Raw genomic sequence first — 17,466 nt, 5'->3', positions numbered from 1 at the left:
ATGTTGTTATTATGGGGTACTGTTTGTGGAGTCGTGAGGAAAATAATGAATTTAATCCATTTTGGATTAACTACACACACACACTTTATAAAGCACAACCAGTGGCCTCGCATGTTAGTGAGGGACAAAGTTTGTTTGGGCCAGCTTGGCCCCAATGAACTATACTATAACTGTCAAAAGTTTTTGGGACACCTGCCTTTACACACACATGAACTTTAATGGCATCCCAGGCTTAGTCCGTAGGGTTCAATATTGAGTTGGCTCACCCTTTGCAGGTATAACATCTTCAACTCTTCTGGGAAGGCTGTCCACAAAGTTTAGGCTACTTTCACTGGGCAGTGCCGGCGTTAGCGGTAAAGTGTCGCTAGTTTTAGTGGCGCTTTTCAGCCTCTAGCAGGGCACTTTTAACCCCTGCTAGTGGCCCAAGAAAAAGTTTAAAGCACCCCTGTTGTGGCAATGTCTGGGCTTTTGTCCAAAGATGCTTATTGCAGGACTTTTTTTCCTGTGCTGGAAGTGCACCTCCCCAGTGTAAAAGCCCCAAGAGAGGCACTTTTATCACCCCCTGTAGTGCATGTTCATACCTCAATAGCATAATAAATAACATATTAGATTTTGCACTCCAGCAATATATAAAGAGTTTGGAAATTGTAGAGAAAGGTTAAATAACACATTACAATTGAATTACACCCATTAAATTTTAGACAACTAAAATGAGTTTTAGTCGACTAAAATGTACTGGAGATTTAGTCGACTAAATACGACTAGAACTAAAACAACTGCAGAAGACTAAAATGGGACTAAAACTAAAATGCCATTTTAGTCCTAAGACTAAAACTAAATCGAAGTTTGCTGCCAAAATTAACATTGCTTCCCAGAAAAATGTAAGCTGTTATAGCTGCAAAGGGTGGGCCAACTCAATATGGAACCCTACGGACTAATGCAGGCCATACACGGTCGAATTTCGAACGAATTTTCTTTTCAAAATCAGAAAATTCGTTTTTTTTGTGATCCGATGATGCCACCATTGATTTTCGAAATTCGGCCGACCAAGCCTTCAATTTCACCTCATGTTGCTACAGAAAAGAATTTTCTTGGCTGGGAATCTTCTTTTCTCTCCGTACATTTTCTTTTATCTCCGTACATTTTCTTACGTTTCTCGCACGATTCTCCCATCATTGATCAGAAAATCGTTCGTTTTTCTAAAAATTTCCAACATGTCCGATTCCTCAAATTTTATTTCCGCACGAAAATCGGCTGTTGCTGCAGCCCACTAATGGTGCGAAATTCATACGAAAATTCTTAGATACGATTTTCGAAAGAAAATTCTTTCGAAATTTGAACCGTGTATGGCCGGCATAAGACTGGCCATACATTATACAATTTTCCTTTAGATTTTCCAAAACCATATAATATGAGGTCAAACCTACACACATTCAATGCGCATGCAGTCAGGCAAGCCCTTGCACTACATAATTGAAGGTAAATCTAAAGAAAATTGAATAAGAAAACTGTATAGCGTATAGCCAACCTAGGACTGATGCCATTCAAGTTCATGTGTGTGTAAAGGCAGGCATCCCAATACTTAAAGGGGTTGTAAAGGTAAAAGTTTTTTTCACCTTAATGCATTCTATGCATTAAGGTGAAAAAACATCTGACAATGCCGGCTCCCCCAGCCCCCCCGTTTTACTTACCTGACCCCTCGAAAGTCCCGCGCTCACCCCCGATGTCCTCTTCGCCGCTCACCCTGGCCGTTAATTGGCTAGAGTGGATGGACTGAAAGCACAGCCATTGGCTCGCACTGCTGTCAATCACATCCAATGACGCGGCGTGTCGGGGGCGGGGCCAAGTGATACAGCGAGAGACTACGGCCGCTCGCTGTATCACAGGAGCGCACCTGCAAGCACTCCACACTTTGCGAGGGAGCTCTTGTGGAGTCTTGCGGGAGGGAGCCGTGGAGTCTTGCGGGAGGGAGCCGAGACAGCCACCGAGGGACCCCAGAAGAGCAGGTTCGGGGCCACTCTGTGCAAAACGAGCTGCACAGTGGAGGTAAGTATAACATGTTTGTTATTTATTTATTTTTTTTGCCATTAGTGATCCTTTAATATGGTGTATGTAAACCCTAACAAAAGCTGGAGTTCAGCTTTAAAAGGTAAAAGTTAAGAGCACAGAGTCTCCAAATGGACGCAATACTTTATTTCATCAGGCTACAGATTCATCATTATTTATTTTTTAAATCTACATAAATCAGACAGATATGTCTCCCTTGACCCCATGGACACACAACAGTCATATATCCAAACACAGCATTACTAAGTACACAACTGATGAGACTCCGGGGCTCATACACACGGGATACAATGAACACAGCAGTATTGCATCCTATGGGCACATCGCTTCATTCTGGTCTACAGCAAATAGCAGCACAAAACCAAACTAGAAGAATCTGCATGCAGGGCTCTGTCTGCTCAGAACTTCACCCTCTACACAGCGGAACGTTGGGGACATTCTACACAGCGGAACGTTGGGGACATTCTACACAGGGGAACGTTGGGGACATTCTACACAGGGGAACGTTGGGGACATTCTACACAGGGGAACGTTGGGGACATTCTACACATGGGAACGTTGGGGACATTCTACACAGGGGAACGTTGGGGACATTCTACAAAGCGGAACGTTGGGGACATTCTACACATGGGAACGTTGGGGACATTCTACACAGGGGAACGTTGGGGACATTCTACACAGGGGAACGTTGGGGACATTCTACACAGCGGAACGTTGGGGACATTCTACACAGGGGAACGTTGGGGACATTCTACACATGGGAACGTTGGGGACATTCTACACAGGGGAACGTTGGGGACATTCTACAAAGCGGAACGTTGGGGACATTCTACACATGGGAACGTTGGGGACATTCTACACAGGGGAACGTTGGGGACATTCTACACAGGGGAACGTTGGGGACATTCTACACATGGGAACGTTGGGGACATTCTACACAGGGGAACGTTGGGGACATTCTACACAGGGGAACGTTGGGGACATTATACACATGGGAACGTTGGGGACATTCAGTGCTTCATCACATGAAGAGCTGCATCTCTCCGCACTAATTGAACACCAGTCACTGCTGGGGGACATACAGTGGGTATAAAAATTAATCACCCCCCCCCCCCCCTCCTTAAAATATCACATTTGTTGCTCTGCAGCCTGAAATTAAGACAGACTGTTTTTGTTTTATCCAGCTGTATTTACTCAGTGCAACATATTATCCAAGTGAAAGGTATAACACCAACATGTCAGATTAAAAAAATCAAAACACAGAACCACCAAGTTGGAAAAAGGATCACCCCCTTGTGTCAGTATTTTGTTGAACCAACTTAATGACAGCCTTTAGTCTGTTGGGATATATTTCTACTAACTTTACACATCTAGACTTTGCAATATATTTGCCCGCTCTTCTTTGCAGAACTGCTCAAGTTCAGTTCAATTTGATGGTGACCGTTACTGCAGTCTTCAAGTCATTCTACAGATTTTCAATGGGGTTTGAGTCTGGACTCTGACTAGATGCAAGGACATTCACCTTTTTCTCCTTTAACCACTGTGTGGTCATTGTTGCTGTGTGATTGTCATATTGGAAGGTAAACCTTCTTCCCACTGACAACTTTCTGGCAGAGGGCAGCAGATTTTCCTCAAGAATTGTGACGGTATTTTGCCTCATCCATTTTTCTTCTGTCCCAGTGGGTGCTCCAGTCCCTGCTGCAGAGAAACACCCCCATACCAGGATATTACCCCCTCCATGCTTTATTGTAGGAATGGCATTATTTGGATGGTGAGCTGTATTGGATTTCCTCCAGACATATGGTTTGGTGTTGAGGCCAAATAATATAATTCTAGTCTCATCTGACCAGAGCACCTTTTTCCATGTGGCCTCAGAATCTTCAAGGTGTGTTTTGGTAAAGCTCAGCCATGACTGCATGTGGCCTTTCTTGAGTGGCCTTAATCTTGCACCCCTCCCATACAAGCCACATTTGTGGAGAATTTGTGATATTGTTGTCACATACACACTAGGCATAAGCTCCAGCGTGTTCGCACACTCCACATGCTGAGCCCGCCAGGAAGTCAGCGCAATGCTGCACTAATCACAGGCAGTGAGACATTGCCTGATCTCTGCAGTCGCACATCGGGGCAATGTCTCACTGCCTGTGATTAGCGCAGCGCCGACTTCCTAGCAGGCTCTGCACGTGGAGCGTGCGAACACGCCCGAGCTCATCCTTAATGCACTCAATGACCACTCTGTCGAAAATTCCTCCAACTCCTTCAGGGTTGCTGTAGGCCTCTTGGGAGTCTCTCTGATCAGTTTCCTCCTGGCTCTTTCATCCAGTTTGGAGCAACGTTCTGATCCAGGGAGGGTCTGTGTTGTACCAAATACCTTACACTTCCTGAAAATAGACGTCACTGTGCTTCTAGGCATTGTTAAAGCATTTGCCATTTTTGGTATCCATCTCCTGACTTGTGTCTGTCCACAACTTTATCCCAGAGATCCCGGTGGCAGCGCCTTGCCACTCATAGTTTATGGTTTGCTTCAGTTGCACTACCAAGGACTGAAATGCTCCAGGAAAGCTCTTTTCATGCTGAGTTAATCAAAATCACCACAGCTAAAAGTCAAATGGCTGTGTGTGCTATTGAAAAGGTGATTCGCTACACCAGATTGCGTTTACAAGTCATTTTAAGGAGGGGGGGGGGTGATCTTTTTTCCAACTCAGTGATTCAGATTTTTTTCTGACCTGTTGGTGTTATATCTTTCACTTGGATGATATAAGTTACACAGAGTAAATACAGCTGGATAAAACAAAAACTGTCTGTCTTCATTTCAGATGGCAAAGCAACAAAATTATTATTTTAAGGGGGGGGGGGTTCTCTTCTATACTCATTGTATATAACAATTGTTTTCACCCATTCACAATGCAACTGAGGTCGGTAGGTGTCAGGGGGTCTTATACAGAAGTTGGTCGACACCCTCCGTCTCTCAGTTTCTGTGTAGTGAGGTGGTCAGGGGACACTCTCTCTCTCTGTATAGCGAGAAGGTGGTGAGGGGGTCTCTCTCTGTATAGCGAGGGGGTCTCTCTGTATAGAGAGAAGGTGGTGAGGGGGTCTCTCTGTATAGCGAGGAGGTGTTGAGGGGGTCCCTTTCTCTGTATAGTGAGGAGGTGTTGAGGGGGTCTCTCTCTCTGTATAGCGAGGGGGTGGTGAGGGGGTCTCTCTGTATAGCGAGGGGGTGGTGAGGGGGTCTCTCTCTGTATAGCGAGGGGGTCTCTCTGTATAGCGAGGAGGTGTTGAGGGGGTCTCTTTCTCTGTATAGCGAGGAGGTGGTGAGGGGGTCTCTTTCTCTGTATAGCGAGGAGGTGGTCTCTCTCTCTCTCTGTATAGCGAGGGGGCTCTCTCTCTCTCTCTCTCTGTATAGCGAGGGGGTCTCTCTCTCTCTCTCTCTCTGTATAGCGAGGGGGGTCTCTCTCTCTCTGTATAGCGAGGGGGGTCTCTCTCTCTCTCTGTATAGCGAGGGGGGTCTCTCTCTCTCTCTGTATAGCGAGGGGGGTCTCTCTCTCTGTATAGCGAGGGGGGTCTCTCTCTCTCTCTGTATAGCGAGGGGGGTCTCTCTCTCTCTCTGTATAGCGAGGGGGGTCTCTCTCTCTCTCTGTATAGCGAGGGGGGTCTCTCTCTCTCTGTATAGCGAGGGGGGTCTCTCTCTCTCTCTCTGTATAGCGAGGGGGGTCTCTCTCTCTCTCTGTATAGCGAGGGGGGTCTCTCTCTCTCTGTATAGCGAGGGGGGTCTCTCTCTGTATAGCGAGGGGGGTCTCTCTCTGTATAGCGAGGGGGGTCTCTCTCTCTCTGTATAGCGAGGGGGGTCTCTCTCTCTCTCTGTATAGCGAGGGGGGTCTCTCTCTCTCTCTGTATAGCGAGGGGGGTCTCTCTCTCTCTCTGTATAGCGAGGGGGGTCTCTCTCTCTCTGTATAGCGAGGGGGGTCTCTCTCTGTATAGCGAGGGGGGTCTCTCTCTCTCTGTATAGCGAGGGGGTCTCTCTCTCTCTGTATAGCGAGGGGGTCTCTCTCTCTCTGTATAGCGAGGGGGTCTCTCTCTCTCTGTATAGCGAGGGGGTCTCTCTCTCTCTGTATAGCGAGGGGGGCTCTCTCTCTCTCTCTGTATAGCGAGGGGGGTCTCTCTCTCTCTCTCTCTCTCTCTGTATAGCGAGGGGGGGTCGGTCTCTCTGTATAGCGAGGGGGGTCGGTCTCTCTGTATAGCGAGGGGGGTCGGTCTCTCTGTATAGCGAGGGGGGTCGGTCTCTCTGTATAGCGAGGGGGGTCGGTCTCTCTGTATAGCGAGGGGGGTCGGTCTCTCTGTATAGCGAGGGGGGTCTCTCTCTCTCTCTCTCTGTATAGCGAGGGGGGTCTCTCTCTCTCTCTCTCTGTATAGCGAGGGGGGTCTCTCTCTCTGTATAACGAGGGTGGTCTCTCTCTCTCTCTCTCTCTCTGTATAGCGAGGGCGGTCTCTCTCTCTCTCTCTCTGTATAGCGAGGGCGGTCTCTCTCTGTATAGCGAGGGCGGTCTCTCTCTGTATAGCGAGGGCGGTCTCTCTCTGTATAGCGAGGGCGGGTCTCTCTCTGTATAGCGAGGGCGGTCTCTCTCTGTATAGCGAGGGGGGTCTCTCTCTGTATAGCGAGGGGGGGTCTCTCTCTGTATAACGAGGGCGGTCTCTCTCTCTCTCTCTCTCTCTGTATAGCGAGGGCGGTCTCTCTCTCTCTCTCTCTGTATAGCGAGGGCGGTCTCTCTCTGTATAGCGAGGGCGGTCTCTCTCTGTATAGCGAGGGCGGTCTCTCTCTGTATAGCGAGGGGGGTCTCTCTCTGTATAGCGAGGGGGGGTCTCTCTCTGTATAGCGAGGGGGGGTCTCTCTCTGTATAGCGAGGGGGGGTCTCTCTCTGTATAGCGAGGGGGGTCTCTCTCTCTGTATAACGAGGGCGGTCTCTCTCTCTGTATAACGAGGGCGGACTCTCTCTCTCTCTCTCTCTCTCTGTATAGCGAGGGCGGTCTCTCTCTCTCTCTCTCTCTGTATAGCGAGGGCGGTCTCTCTCTGTATAGCGAGGGCGGTCTCTCTCTGTATAGCGAGGGCGGTCTCTCTCTGTATAGCGAGGGCGGTCTCTCTCTGTATAGCGAGGGCGGTCTCTCTCTGTATAGCGAGGGCGGTCTCTCTCTGTATAGCGAGGGGGGTCTCTCTCTGTATAGCGAGGGGGGGTCTCTCTCTGTATAGCGAGGGGGGGTCTCTCTCTGTATAGCGAGGGGGGGTCTCTCTCTGTATAGCGAGGGGGGTCTCTCTCTGTATAGCGAGGGGGGTCTCTCTCTGTATAGCGAGGGGGGGTCTCTCTCTCTGTATAGCGAGGGGGGGTCTCTCTCTGTATAGCGAGGGGGGGGGTCTCTCTCTCTCTCTCTGTATAGCGAGGGGGGGTCTCTCTCTCTCTCTCTCTGTATAGCGAGGGGGGGTCTCTCTCTCTCTCTGTATAGCGAGGGGGTCTCTCTCTCTCTGTATAGCGAGGGGGTCTCTCTCTCTCTGTATAGCGAGGGGGTCTCTCTCTCTCTGTATAGCGAGGGGGTCTCTCTCTCTCTCTGTATAGCGAGGGGGTCTCTCTCTCTCTCTGTATAGCGAGGGGGTCTCTCTCTCTCTCTGTATAGCGAGGGGGTCTCTCTCTCTCTCTGTATAGCGAGGGGGGTCTCTCTCTCTCTCTGTATAGCGAGGGGGGTCGGTCTCTCTCTCTCTGTATAGCGAGGGGGGTCGGTCTCTCTCTCTCTGTATAGCGAGGGGGGTCGGTCTCTCTGTATAGCGAGGGGGTCGGTCTCTCTGTATAGCGAGGGGGGTCGGTCTCTCTGTATAGCGAGGGGGGTCGGTCTCTCTGTATAGCGAGGGGGGTCGGTCTCTCTGTATAGCGAGGGGGGTCGGTCTCTCTGTATAGCGAGGGGGGTCGGTCTCTCTGTATAGCGAGGGGGGTCGGTCTCTCTGTATAGCGAGGGGGGTCTCTCTCTCTGTATAGCGAGGGGGTCTCTCTCTCTGTATAGCGAGGGGGGTCTCTCTCTCTGTATAGCGAGGGGGGTCTCTCTCTCTGTATAGCGAGGGGGGTCTCTCTCTCTGTATAGCGAGGGGGGTCTCTCTCTCTGTATAGCGAGGGGGGTCTCTCTCTCTGTATAGCGAGGGGGGTCTCTCTCTCTCTCTCTCTGTATAGCGAGGGGGGTCTCTCTCTCTGTATAGCGAGGGGGGTCTCTCTCTCTCTCTCTCTCTGTATAGCGAGGGGGGTCTCTCTCTCTCTGTATAGCGAGGGCGGTCTCTCTCTCTCTCTCTGTATAGCGAGGGCGGTCTCTCTCTGTATAGCGAGGGCGGTCTCTCTCTGTATAGCGAGGGGGGTCTCTCTCTCTGTATAGCGAGGGGGGTCTCTCTCTCTGTATAGCGAGGGGGGTCTCTCTCTCTGTATAGCGAGGGGGGTCTCTCTCTCTGTATAGCGAGGGGGGTCTCTCTCTCTGTATAGCGAGGGGGGTCTCTCTCTCTGTATAGCGAGGGGGGTCTCTCTCTCTGTATAGCGAGGGGGGTCTCTCTCTCTGTATAGCGAGGGGGGTCTCTCTCTCTGTATAGCGAGGGGGGTCTCTCTCTCTGTATAGCGAGGGGGGTCTCTCTCTCTGTATAGCGAGGGGGGTCTCTCTCTCTCTGTATAGCGAGGGGGGTCTCTCTCTCTCTGTATAGCGAGGGGGGTCTCTCTCTCTCTGTATAGCGAGGGGGGTCTCTCTCTCTCTGTATAGCGAGGGGGGTCTCTCTCTCTCTGTATAGCGAGGGGGGTCTCTCTCTCTCTGTATAGCGAGGGGGGTCTCTCTCTCTGTATAGCGAGGGGGGTCTCTCTCTCTGTATAGCGAGGGGGGTCTCTCTCTCTGTATAGCGAGGGGGGTCTCTCTCTGTATAGCGAGGGGGGGTCTCTCTCTCTCTCTCTGTATAGCGAGGGGGGGTCTCTCTCTGTATAGCGAGGGGGGGTCTCTCTCTGTATAGCGAGGGGGGTCTCTCTCTGTATAGCGAGGGGGGGTCTCTCTCTGTATAGCGAGGGGGGTCTCTCTCTGTATAGCGAGGGGGGGTCTCTCTCTGTATAGCGAGGGGGGGTCTCTCTCTGTATAGCGAGGGAGGGTCTCTCTCTGTATAGCGAGGGAGGGTCTCTCTGTATAGCGAGGGAGGGTCTCTCTCTCTCTGTATAGCGAGGGAGGGTCTCTCTCTCTCTGTATAGCGAGGGAGGGTCTCTCTCTCTCTCTCTGTATAGCGAGGGGGTCTCTCTCTCTCTCTCTGTATAGCGAGGGAGGGTCTCTCTGTATAGCGAGGGGGGTCTCTCTCTGTATAGCGAGGGAGGGTCTCTCTGTATAGCGAGGGAGGGTCTCTCTCTCTCTGTATAGCGAGGGAGGGTCTCTCTCTCTCTGTATAGCGAGGGAGGGTCTCTCTCTCTCTCTCTGTATAGCGAGGGGGTCTCTCTCTCTCTCTCTGTATAGCGAGGGAGGGTCTCTCTGTATAGCGAGGGGGGTCTCTCTCTGTATAGCGAGGGGGGGTCTCTCTCTGTATAGCGAGGGGGGGTCTCTCTCTGTATAGCGAGGGGGGGTCTCTCTCTGTATAGCGAGGGGGGGTCTCTCTCTGTATAGCGAGGGGGGGTCTCTCTCTGTATAGCGAGGGGGGTCTCTCTCTGTATAGCGAGGGGGGTCTCTCTCTGTATAGCGAGGGGGGGTCTCTCTCTGTATAGCGAGGGGGGGTCTCTCTCTGTATAGCGAGGGGGGGTCTCTCTCTGTATAGCGAGGGGGGGTCTCTCTCTGTATAGCGAGGGGGGGTCTCTCTCTGTATAGCGAGGGGGGGTCTCTCTCTGTATAGCGAGGGGGGGTCTCTCTCTGTATAGCGAGGGGGGGTCTCTCTCTGTATAGCGAGGGGGGGTCTCTCTCTGTATAGCGAGGGGGGGTCTCTCTCTGTATAGCGAGGGGGGGTCTCTCTCTGTATAGCGAGGGGGGGTCTCTCTCTGTATAGCGAGGGGGGGTCTCTCTCTGTATAGCGAGGGGGGGTCTCTCTCTGTATAGCGAGGGGGGGTCTCTCTCTGTATAGCGAGGGGGGGTCTCTCTCTGTATAGCGAGGGGGGGTCTCTCTCTGTATAGCGAGGGGGGGTCTCTCTCTGTATAGCGAGGGGGGGTCTCTCTCTGTATAGCGAGGGGGGGTCTCTCTCTGTATAGCGAGGGGGGGTCTCTCTCTGTATAGCGAGGGGGGGTCTCTCTCTGTATAGCGAGGGGGGGTCTCTCTCTGTATAGCGAGGGGGGGTCTCTCTCTGTATAGCGAGGGGGGGTCTCTCTCTGTATAGCGAGGGGGGGTCTCTCTCTGTATAGCGAGGGGGGGTCTCTCTCTGTATAGCGAGGGGGGGTCTCTCTCTGTATAGCGAGGGGGGGTCTCTCTCTGTATAGCGAGGGGGGGTCTCTCTCTGTATAGCGAGGGGGGGTCTCTCTCTGTATAGCGAGGGGGGGTCTCTCTCTGTATAGCGAGGGGGGGTCTCTCTCTGTATAGCGAGGGGGGGTCTCTCTCTGTATAGCGAGGGGGGGTCTCTCTCTGTATAGCGAGGGGGGGTCTCTCTCTGTATAGCGAGGGGGGGTCTCTCTCTGTATAGCGAGGGGGGGTCTCTCTCTGTATAGCGAGGGGGGGTCTCTCTCTGTATAGCGAGGGGGGGTCTCTCTCTGTATAGCGAGGGGGGGTCTCTCTCTGTATAGCGAGGGGGGGTCTCTCTCTGTATAGCGAGGGGGGGTCTCTCTCTGTATAGCGAGGGGGGGTCTCTCTCTGTATAGCGAGGGGGGGTCTCTCTCTGTATAGCGAGGGGGGGTCTCTCTCTGTATAGCGAGGGGGGGTCTCTCTCTGTATAGCGAGGGGGGGTCTCTCTCTGTATAGCGAGGGGGGGTCTCTCTCTGTATAGCGAGGGGGGGTCTCTCTCTGTATAGCGAGGGGGGGTCTCTCTCTGTATAGCGAGGGGGGGTCTCTCTCTGTATAGCGAGGGGGGGTCTCTCTCTGTATAGCGAGGGGGGGTCTCTCTCTGTATAGCGAGGGGGGGTCTCTCTCTGTATAGCGAGGGGGGGTCTCTCTCTGTATAGCGAGGGGGGGGTCTCTCTCTGTATAGCGAGGGGGGGTCTCTCTCTGTATAGCGAGGGGGGGTCTCTCTCTGTATAGCGAGGGGGGGTCTCTCTCTGTATAGCGAGGGGGGGTCTCTCTCTGTATAGCGAGGGGGGGTCTCTCTCTGTATAGCGAGGGGGGGTCTCTCTCTGTATAGCGAGGGGGGGTCTCTCTCTGTATAGCGAGGGGGGGTCTCTCTCTGTATAGCGAGGGGGGGTCTCTCTCTGTATAGCGAGGGGGGGTCTCTCTCTGTATAGCGAGGGGGGGTCTCTCTCTGTATAGCGAGGGGGGGTCTCTCTCTGTATAGCGAGGGGGGGTCTCTCTCTGTATAGCGAGGGGGGGTCTCTCTCTGTATAGCGAGGGGGGGTCTCTCTCTGTATAGCGAGGGGGGGTCTCTCTCTGTATAGCGAGGGGGGGTCTCTCTCTGTATAGCGAGGGGGGGTCTCTCTCTGTATAGCGAGGGGGGGTCTCTCTCTGTATAGCGAGGGGGGGTCTCTCTCTGTATAGCGAGGGGGGGTCTCTCTCTGTATAGCGAGGGGGGGTCTCTCTCTGTATAGCGAGGGGGGGTCTCTCTGTATAGCGAGGGGGGTCTCTCTGTATAGCGAGGGGGGTCTCTCTCTCTCTCTGTATAGCGAGGGAGGGTCTCTCTCTCTCTCTGTATAGCGAGGGAGGGTCTCTCTCTCTCTCTGTATAGCGAGGGAGGGTCTCTCTCTCTCTCTGTATAGCGAGGGAGGGTCTCTCTGTATAGCGAGGGGGGTCTCTCTGTATAGCGAGGGGGGTCTCTCTGTATAGCGAGGGGGGTCTCTCTGTATAGCGAGGGGGGTCTCTCTGTATAGCGAGGGGGGTCTCTCTGTATAGCGAGGGGGGTCTCTCTGTATAGCGAGGGGGGTCTCTCTGTATAGTGAGACTCTCTCTGATCAGTGTCTCTCTCTGTATAGTGAGGGAGGTCTCTCTCTCTCTCTCTCTCTCTGTATAGCGAGGGGGTCTCTCTCTCTCTCTGTATAGCGAGGGGGTCTCTCTCTCTCTCTCTCTGTTTAGCGAGGGGGTCTCTCTCTCTCTCTCTCTGTATAGCGAGGGGGTCTCTCTCTCTCTCTCTGTATAGCGAGGGGGGTCTCTCTCTCTCTCTCTCTCTGTATAGCGAGGGGGGTCTCTCTCTCTCTGTATAGCGAGGGGGGTCTCTCTCTCTCTGTATAGCGAGGGGGGTCTCTCTCTCTCTGTATAGCGAGGGGGGTCTCTCTCTCTCTGTATAGCGAGGGGGGTCTCTCTCTCTCTCTTAGCGAGGGGGTCTCTCTCTCTCTCTTAGCGAGGGGGTCTCTCTCTCTCTGTATAGCGAGGGGGTCTCTCTCTCTCTCTCTCTCTGTATAGCGAGGGGGGTCTCTCTCTCTCTGTATAGCGAGGGGGTCTCTCTCTCTCGCTCTGTTAGCGAGGGGGTCTCTCTCTCTCGCTCTGTTAGCGAGGGGGTCTCTCTCTCTCTGTTAGCGAGGGGGTCTCTCTCTCTCTCTCTCTCTGTTAGCGAGGGGGGTCTCTCTCTCTCTCTCTCTGTTAGCGAGGGGGGTCTCTCTCTCTCTCTCTCTGTATAGCGAGGGGGGTCTCTCTCTCTCTCTCTCTGTATAGCGAGGGGGGTCTCTCTCTCTCTCTCTCTGTATAGCGAGGGGGGTCTCTCTCTCTCTCTGTATAGCGAGGGGGGTCTCTCTCTCTCTCTGTATAGCGAGGGGGGTCTCTCTCTCTCTCTGTATAGCGAGGGGGGTCTCTCTCTCTGTATAGCGAGGGGGGTCTCTCTCTCTGTATAGCGAGGGGGGTCTCTCTCTCTGTATAGCGAGGGGGGTCTCTCTCTCTGTATAGCGAGGGGGGTCTCTCTCTCTGTATAGCGAGGGGGTCTCTCTCTCTGTATAGCGAGGGGGGTCTCTCTCTCTGTATAGCGAGGGGGTTCTCTCTCTCTGTATAGCGAGGGGGGTCTCTCTCTCTCTCTGTATAGCGAGGGGGGTCTCTCTCTCTCTCTCTCTGTTAGCGAGGGGGTCTCTCTCTCTCTCTGTATAGCGAGGGGGTCTCTCTCTCTCTCTCTGTATAGCGAGGGGGTCTCTCTCTCTCTCTCTCTGTATAGCGAGGGGGTCTCTCTCTCTCTCTCTGTTAGCGAGGGGGTCTCTCTCTCTCTCTCTGTTAGCGAGGGGGTCTCTCTCTCTCTCTCTGTTAGCGAGGGGGGTCTCTCTCTCTCTGTATAGCGAGGGGGGTCTCTCTCTCTGTATAGCGAGGGGGTCTCTCTCTGTATAGCGAGGGGGGTCTCTCTCTCTGTATAGCGAGGGGGGTCTCTCTCTCTGTATAGCGAGGGGGGTCTCTCTCTCTGTATAGCGAGGGGGGTCTCTCTCTCTGTATAGCGAGGGGGGTCTCTCTCTCTGTATAGCGAGGGGGGTCTCTCTCTCTGTATAGCGAGGGGGGTCTCTCTCTCTGTATAGCGAGGGGGGTCTCTCTCTCTGTATAGCGAGGGGGGTCTCTCTCTCTGTATAGCGAGGGGGGTCTCTCTCTCTGTATAGCGAGGCGGGTCTCTCTCTCTGTATAGCGAGGCGGGTCTCTCTCTCTCTCTCTCTGTATAGTGAGACTCTCTCTGATTAGTGTCTCTCTCTGTATAGTGAGGGGGACTCTCTTTGTATAGAGAGACTCTCTCTGATCAGTGTCTGTCTCTCTCTCTCTCTCTGTATAGTGAGGTCTCTCTCTCTCTCTGTATAGTGAGACTCTCTCTGATCAGTGTCTCTCTCTCTCTCTCTCTCTGTATAGTGAGGTCTCTCTCTCTCTCTCTCTGTATAGTGAGGTCTCTCTCTCTCTGTATAGTGAGGTCTCTCTCTCTCTCTGTATAGTGAGGTCTCTCTCTCTCTCTGTATAGTGAGGTCTCTCTCTCTCTCTGTATAGTGAGGTCTCTCTCTCTCTCTGTATAGTGAGGTCTCTCTCTCTCTCTGTATAGTGAGGTCTCTCTCTCTCTCTGTATAGTGAGGTCTCTCTCTCTCTCTGTATAGTGAGGTCTCTCTCTCTCTCTCTCTCTCTGTATAGTGAGGTCTCTCTCTCTCTCTCTCTGTATAGTGAGGTCTCTCTCTCTCTCTCTGTATAGTGAGGTCTCTCTCTCTCTCTGTATAGTGAGGTCTCTCTCTCTCTGTATAGTGAGGTCTCTCTCTCTCTCTGTATAGTGAGGTCTCTCTCTCTCTGTATAGTGAGGTCTCTCTCTCTCTCTGTATAGTGAGGTCTCTCTCTCTCTCTGTATAGTGAGGTCTCTCTCTCTCTCTGTATAGTGAGGTCTCTCTCTCTCTCTCTCTCTCTGTATAGTGAGGTCTCTCTCTCTCTCTCTCTGTATAGTGAGGTCTCTCTCTCTCTCTCTGTATAGTGAGGTCTCTCTCTCTCTCTCTGTATAGTGAGGTCTCTCTCTCTCTCTCTGTATAGTGAGGTCTCTCTCTCTCTGTATAGTGAGGTCTCTCTCTCTCTCTGTATAGTGAGGTCTCTCTCTCTCTGTATAGTGAGGTCTCTCTCTCTCTCTGTATAGTGAGGTCTCTCTCTCTCTGTATAGTGAGGTCTCTCTCTCTCTCTGTATAGTGAGGTCTCTCTCTCTCTCTCTCTGTATAGTGAGGTCTCTCTCTCTCTCTCTGTATAGTGAGGTCTCTCTCTCTCTCTGTATAGTGAGGTCTCTCTCTCTCTCTCTCTGTATAGTGAGGTCTCTCTCTCTCTCTCTGTATAGTGAGGTCTCTCTCTCTCTCTCTGTATAGTGAGGTCTCTCTCTCTCTCTGTATAGTGAGGTCTCTCTCTCTCTGTATAGTGAGGTCTCTCTCTCTCTCTGTATAGTGAGGTCTCTCTCTCTCTCTGTATAGTGAGGTCTCTCTCTCTCTCTGTATAGTGAGGTCTCTCTCTCTCTCTGTATAGTGAGACTCTCTCTGATCAGTGTCTCTCTCTCTCTCTCTCTCTGTATAGTGAGACTCTCTCTGATCAGTGTCTCTCTCTCTCTCTCTGTATAGTGAGGTCTCTCTCTCTCTCTGTGTATAGAGAGACTCTGTGTGACCAGTGTCTCTCTCCAGCTGAATCCCCCGGTCCGGCCCGGCGCTCCCCTTGCCACCTGGGGTGACACATTCCTCTCAGACACCCCGGGTCCCCCGCCCCCATTCCCCGCTCCCCCGTTGTCCGGGTTACCTGTGTCCGGGGCAGTGTGGCCGCCATGCTGCTTCCGGCTTGATCCGCCCATCATCCACTCAGCCAGGGACAGGAGGGACATTGGGAGGGGCCAGGGCGTGCTAGCAGACACAGTGGGCGGCGTGAGAATTCGGAGGGGCGGGGCCATGTAGAGGAGGCGGCAGTGGGAGGAGGGAGAGGGTGCCTGAGGTGAAGCTGAGGGGACTTGCAGTGTCAGTGGTCCTGACATGACATTTTCCCTCACCAATGCCTCACATAGTTCACAATAAAAGTGAAAGAAAAAGTGCGGGAGAAGAGACTGTTGTGTCCCTGGCAGTGTCTGTACTCACAGCTCTGTAGGCTCCTCTGACAACTCTAATAAATGGAAGTTTGCAGAGATATAAAACGTCACATGTTTGGTATATACACAAAGTCATATCTTATACACACCCAGCATATAGAGATGGTAATGAGGGACACCTACTAGCAAATGTATGTAGGCATAGGACACGCCCCACCACGCCCCCTTAAAGGAGAATTAACAAAAAAAGTTTAATTAAATCCACAAGGGTTATTTTTTTTAACCACTACTATTCCTTTATACTGGCTTTTAAAATTTACAAATGCAGACATTTAGAATTTGGATGAAAGGTTTTGCTCTAACAAACATTTTTTGAACGATAAAAAGTGCATTTTATATACTATACAGATCAGACCAAAATGAGGGACAAATGAGGGACAGAGGGACATTGCTCCAAATTACGGAAACAGTCCCTCCAGATCATGGATAGTCCCCCAAATCATGGACAGTCCCTCCAAATCAGGAACAGTCCCTCCAAATCAGGGACAGCCCTAGGGTTGCCACCTGTCCAGGATTCACCTGGACAGTTCGGGTTTGGGTTCATGTGTCCAGGTTTCAGACTGTCTGAAACCCGGACACATTATTTAGACTGGACTATGGCTTTTCAGCAGAATTGCTGGCAGTGGTTGTCTCAGCTGAGAGTGTCTGTTACACTCTTTCACAGCCCCTAAAGCCAGCACTAACAAACCACCCCCCCCCCCCAAACACATACAGATGGGAGAGGAGAGAGGGCTTGACCCCCTACCCCTCTGTGTCTGCCCACACTCCAATCCCCGGCGCTGTGCCTCAGAAAAGGAAAGTGGGAGCCAGAAATTTGAAGTCCAGCAGCCTCAGATCCATCTGGTGCTGACTGCTAAGTGGTGAGTGGGCTCACCATCCATCCATCCATCCATCCCTGTCTGTGACTGAAGTCTCCCCCCTTCTCTCTCTTGCCTTTGAGTAAGTACAGTAAGGCAAATTAGGGTTCTCAGAGCACCCTTACATCAGAGTTCCCCTTTACACCAGCGGCCGTAGTGTTTCCCCTTACATTAGAGTCCTCTTCGTACATCAGAATTCTCAGTGTTCACCCTTAAATCAGGGTTCCCAGTGCATCCCTTATGTTAGAAGCCCCAGAGGTCTCCCTTATATCAGAGTCTGCAGAGTCCTCCCTTACAGTGAAAAGGAACTCTGCGAGTTCAGATGTAAAAGGGGAACTCTGTGGACTCTGATGTAAAGGGGGACTCTTGTTATTAACTTCATATGATTAGAAATGTTATTTAGTAGCAAAATATATGTATCGTTTATACAAAAAATTGCTGTGCACCACAAAAGTGTTCGGGTTTGACTTGAAGAAAAGGTGGCAACCCTAGACAGCCCCTCCAAATCATGGACAATCCCTCCAAATCACGGACAGTCCCTCCAAATCATGGACAATCCCTCAAAATCATGGACAATCCCTCCAAATCAGGGACAGTCCCTCCAAATCATCTATAGTCCCTCCAAATCAGGGACAGTTGGGAGCTACATCTTATATTTTGCCACAAATGTCAGGACTGTATTATGTTTCTATGCACTTCATTCTAACTTTACTGGATGGGTTTGGTAAACAGTTGCACTAGGATTATATAATATAAAAAATTGCAACAGCCATCATTGTTTCTCGAGGATGTCTGCTTCCAGAGAACAGATCTTGTTTGGGGGTTATAACTGACCCCCCGGCCTAAAATGTGCATGTCAATGTACGCAAAAACAGCTCACAAATTGTGTTCCGGCCTCGTTC

At 51.7% G+C, this 17,466-nt stretch overlaps 1 protein-coding gene across 4 annotated transcripts in view; it reads right to left on the bottom strand.

Annotated features, from left to right (window-relative positions):
• Positions 1 to 15,484, bottom strand: part of EPS15 (epidermal growth factor receptor pathway substrate 15) — a 215,068-nt gene extending 199,584 nt beyond the window's left edge. For all 4 annotated transcript variants that reach the window (XM_077450253.1, XM_077450255.1, XM_077450256.1 and 1 more), the window contains exon 1: positions 15,368 to 15,484. In XM_077450253.1, coding sequence (XP_077306379.1) covers positions 15,368 to 15,394 — 27 coding nt within the window. In that variant the 5' untranslated portion in view covers positions 15,395 to 15,484. The remainder of the gene's footprint in view (positions 1 to 15,367) is intronic.
• Positions 15,485 to 17,466: the final 1,982 nt, after the last annotated feature.

The sequence above is a fragment of the Lithobates pipiens genome, unplaced genomic scaffold, assembly GCF_037356315.1.
Source record: "Lithobates pipiens isolate NorthernLeopardFrog02 unplaced genomic scaffold, aLitPip1_a1.2 Scaffold_23, whole genome shotgun sequence".
Taxonomy (NCBI): Eukaryota; Metazoa; Chordata; class Amphibia; order Anura; family Ranidae; genus Lithobates; species Lithobates pipiens.
The sequence above is the reverse complement of the archived record's forward strand: the minus strand, read 5'-3'. Positions and strand labels throughout refer to the sequence as shown.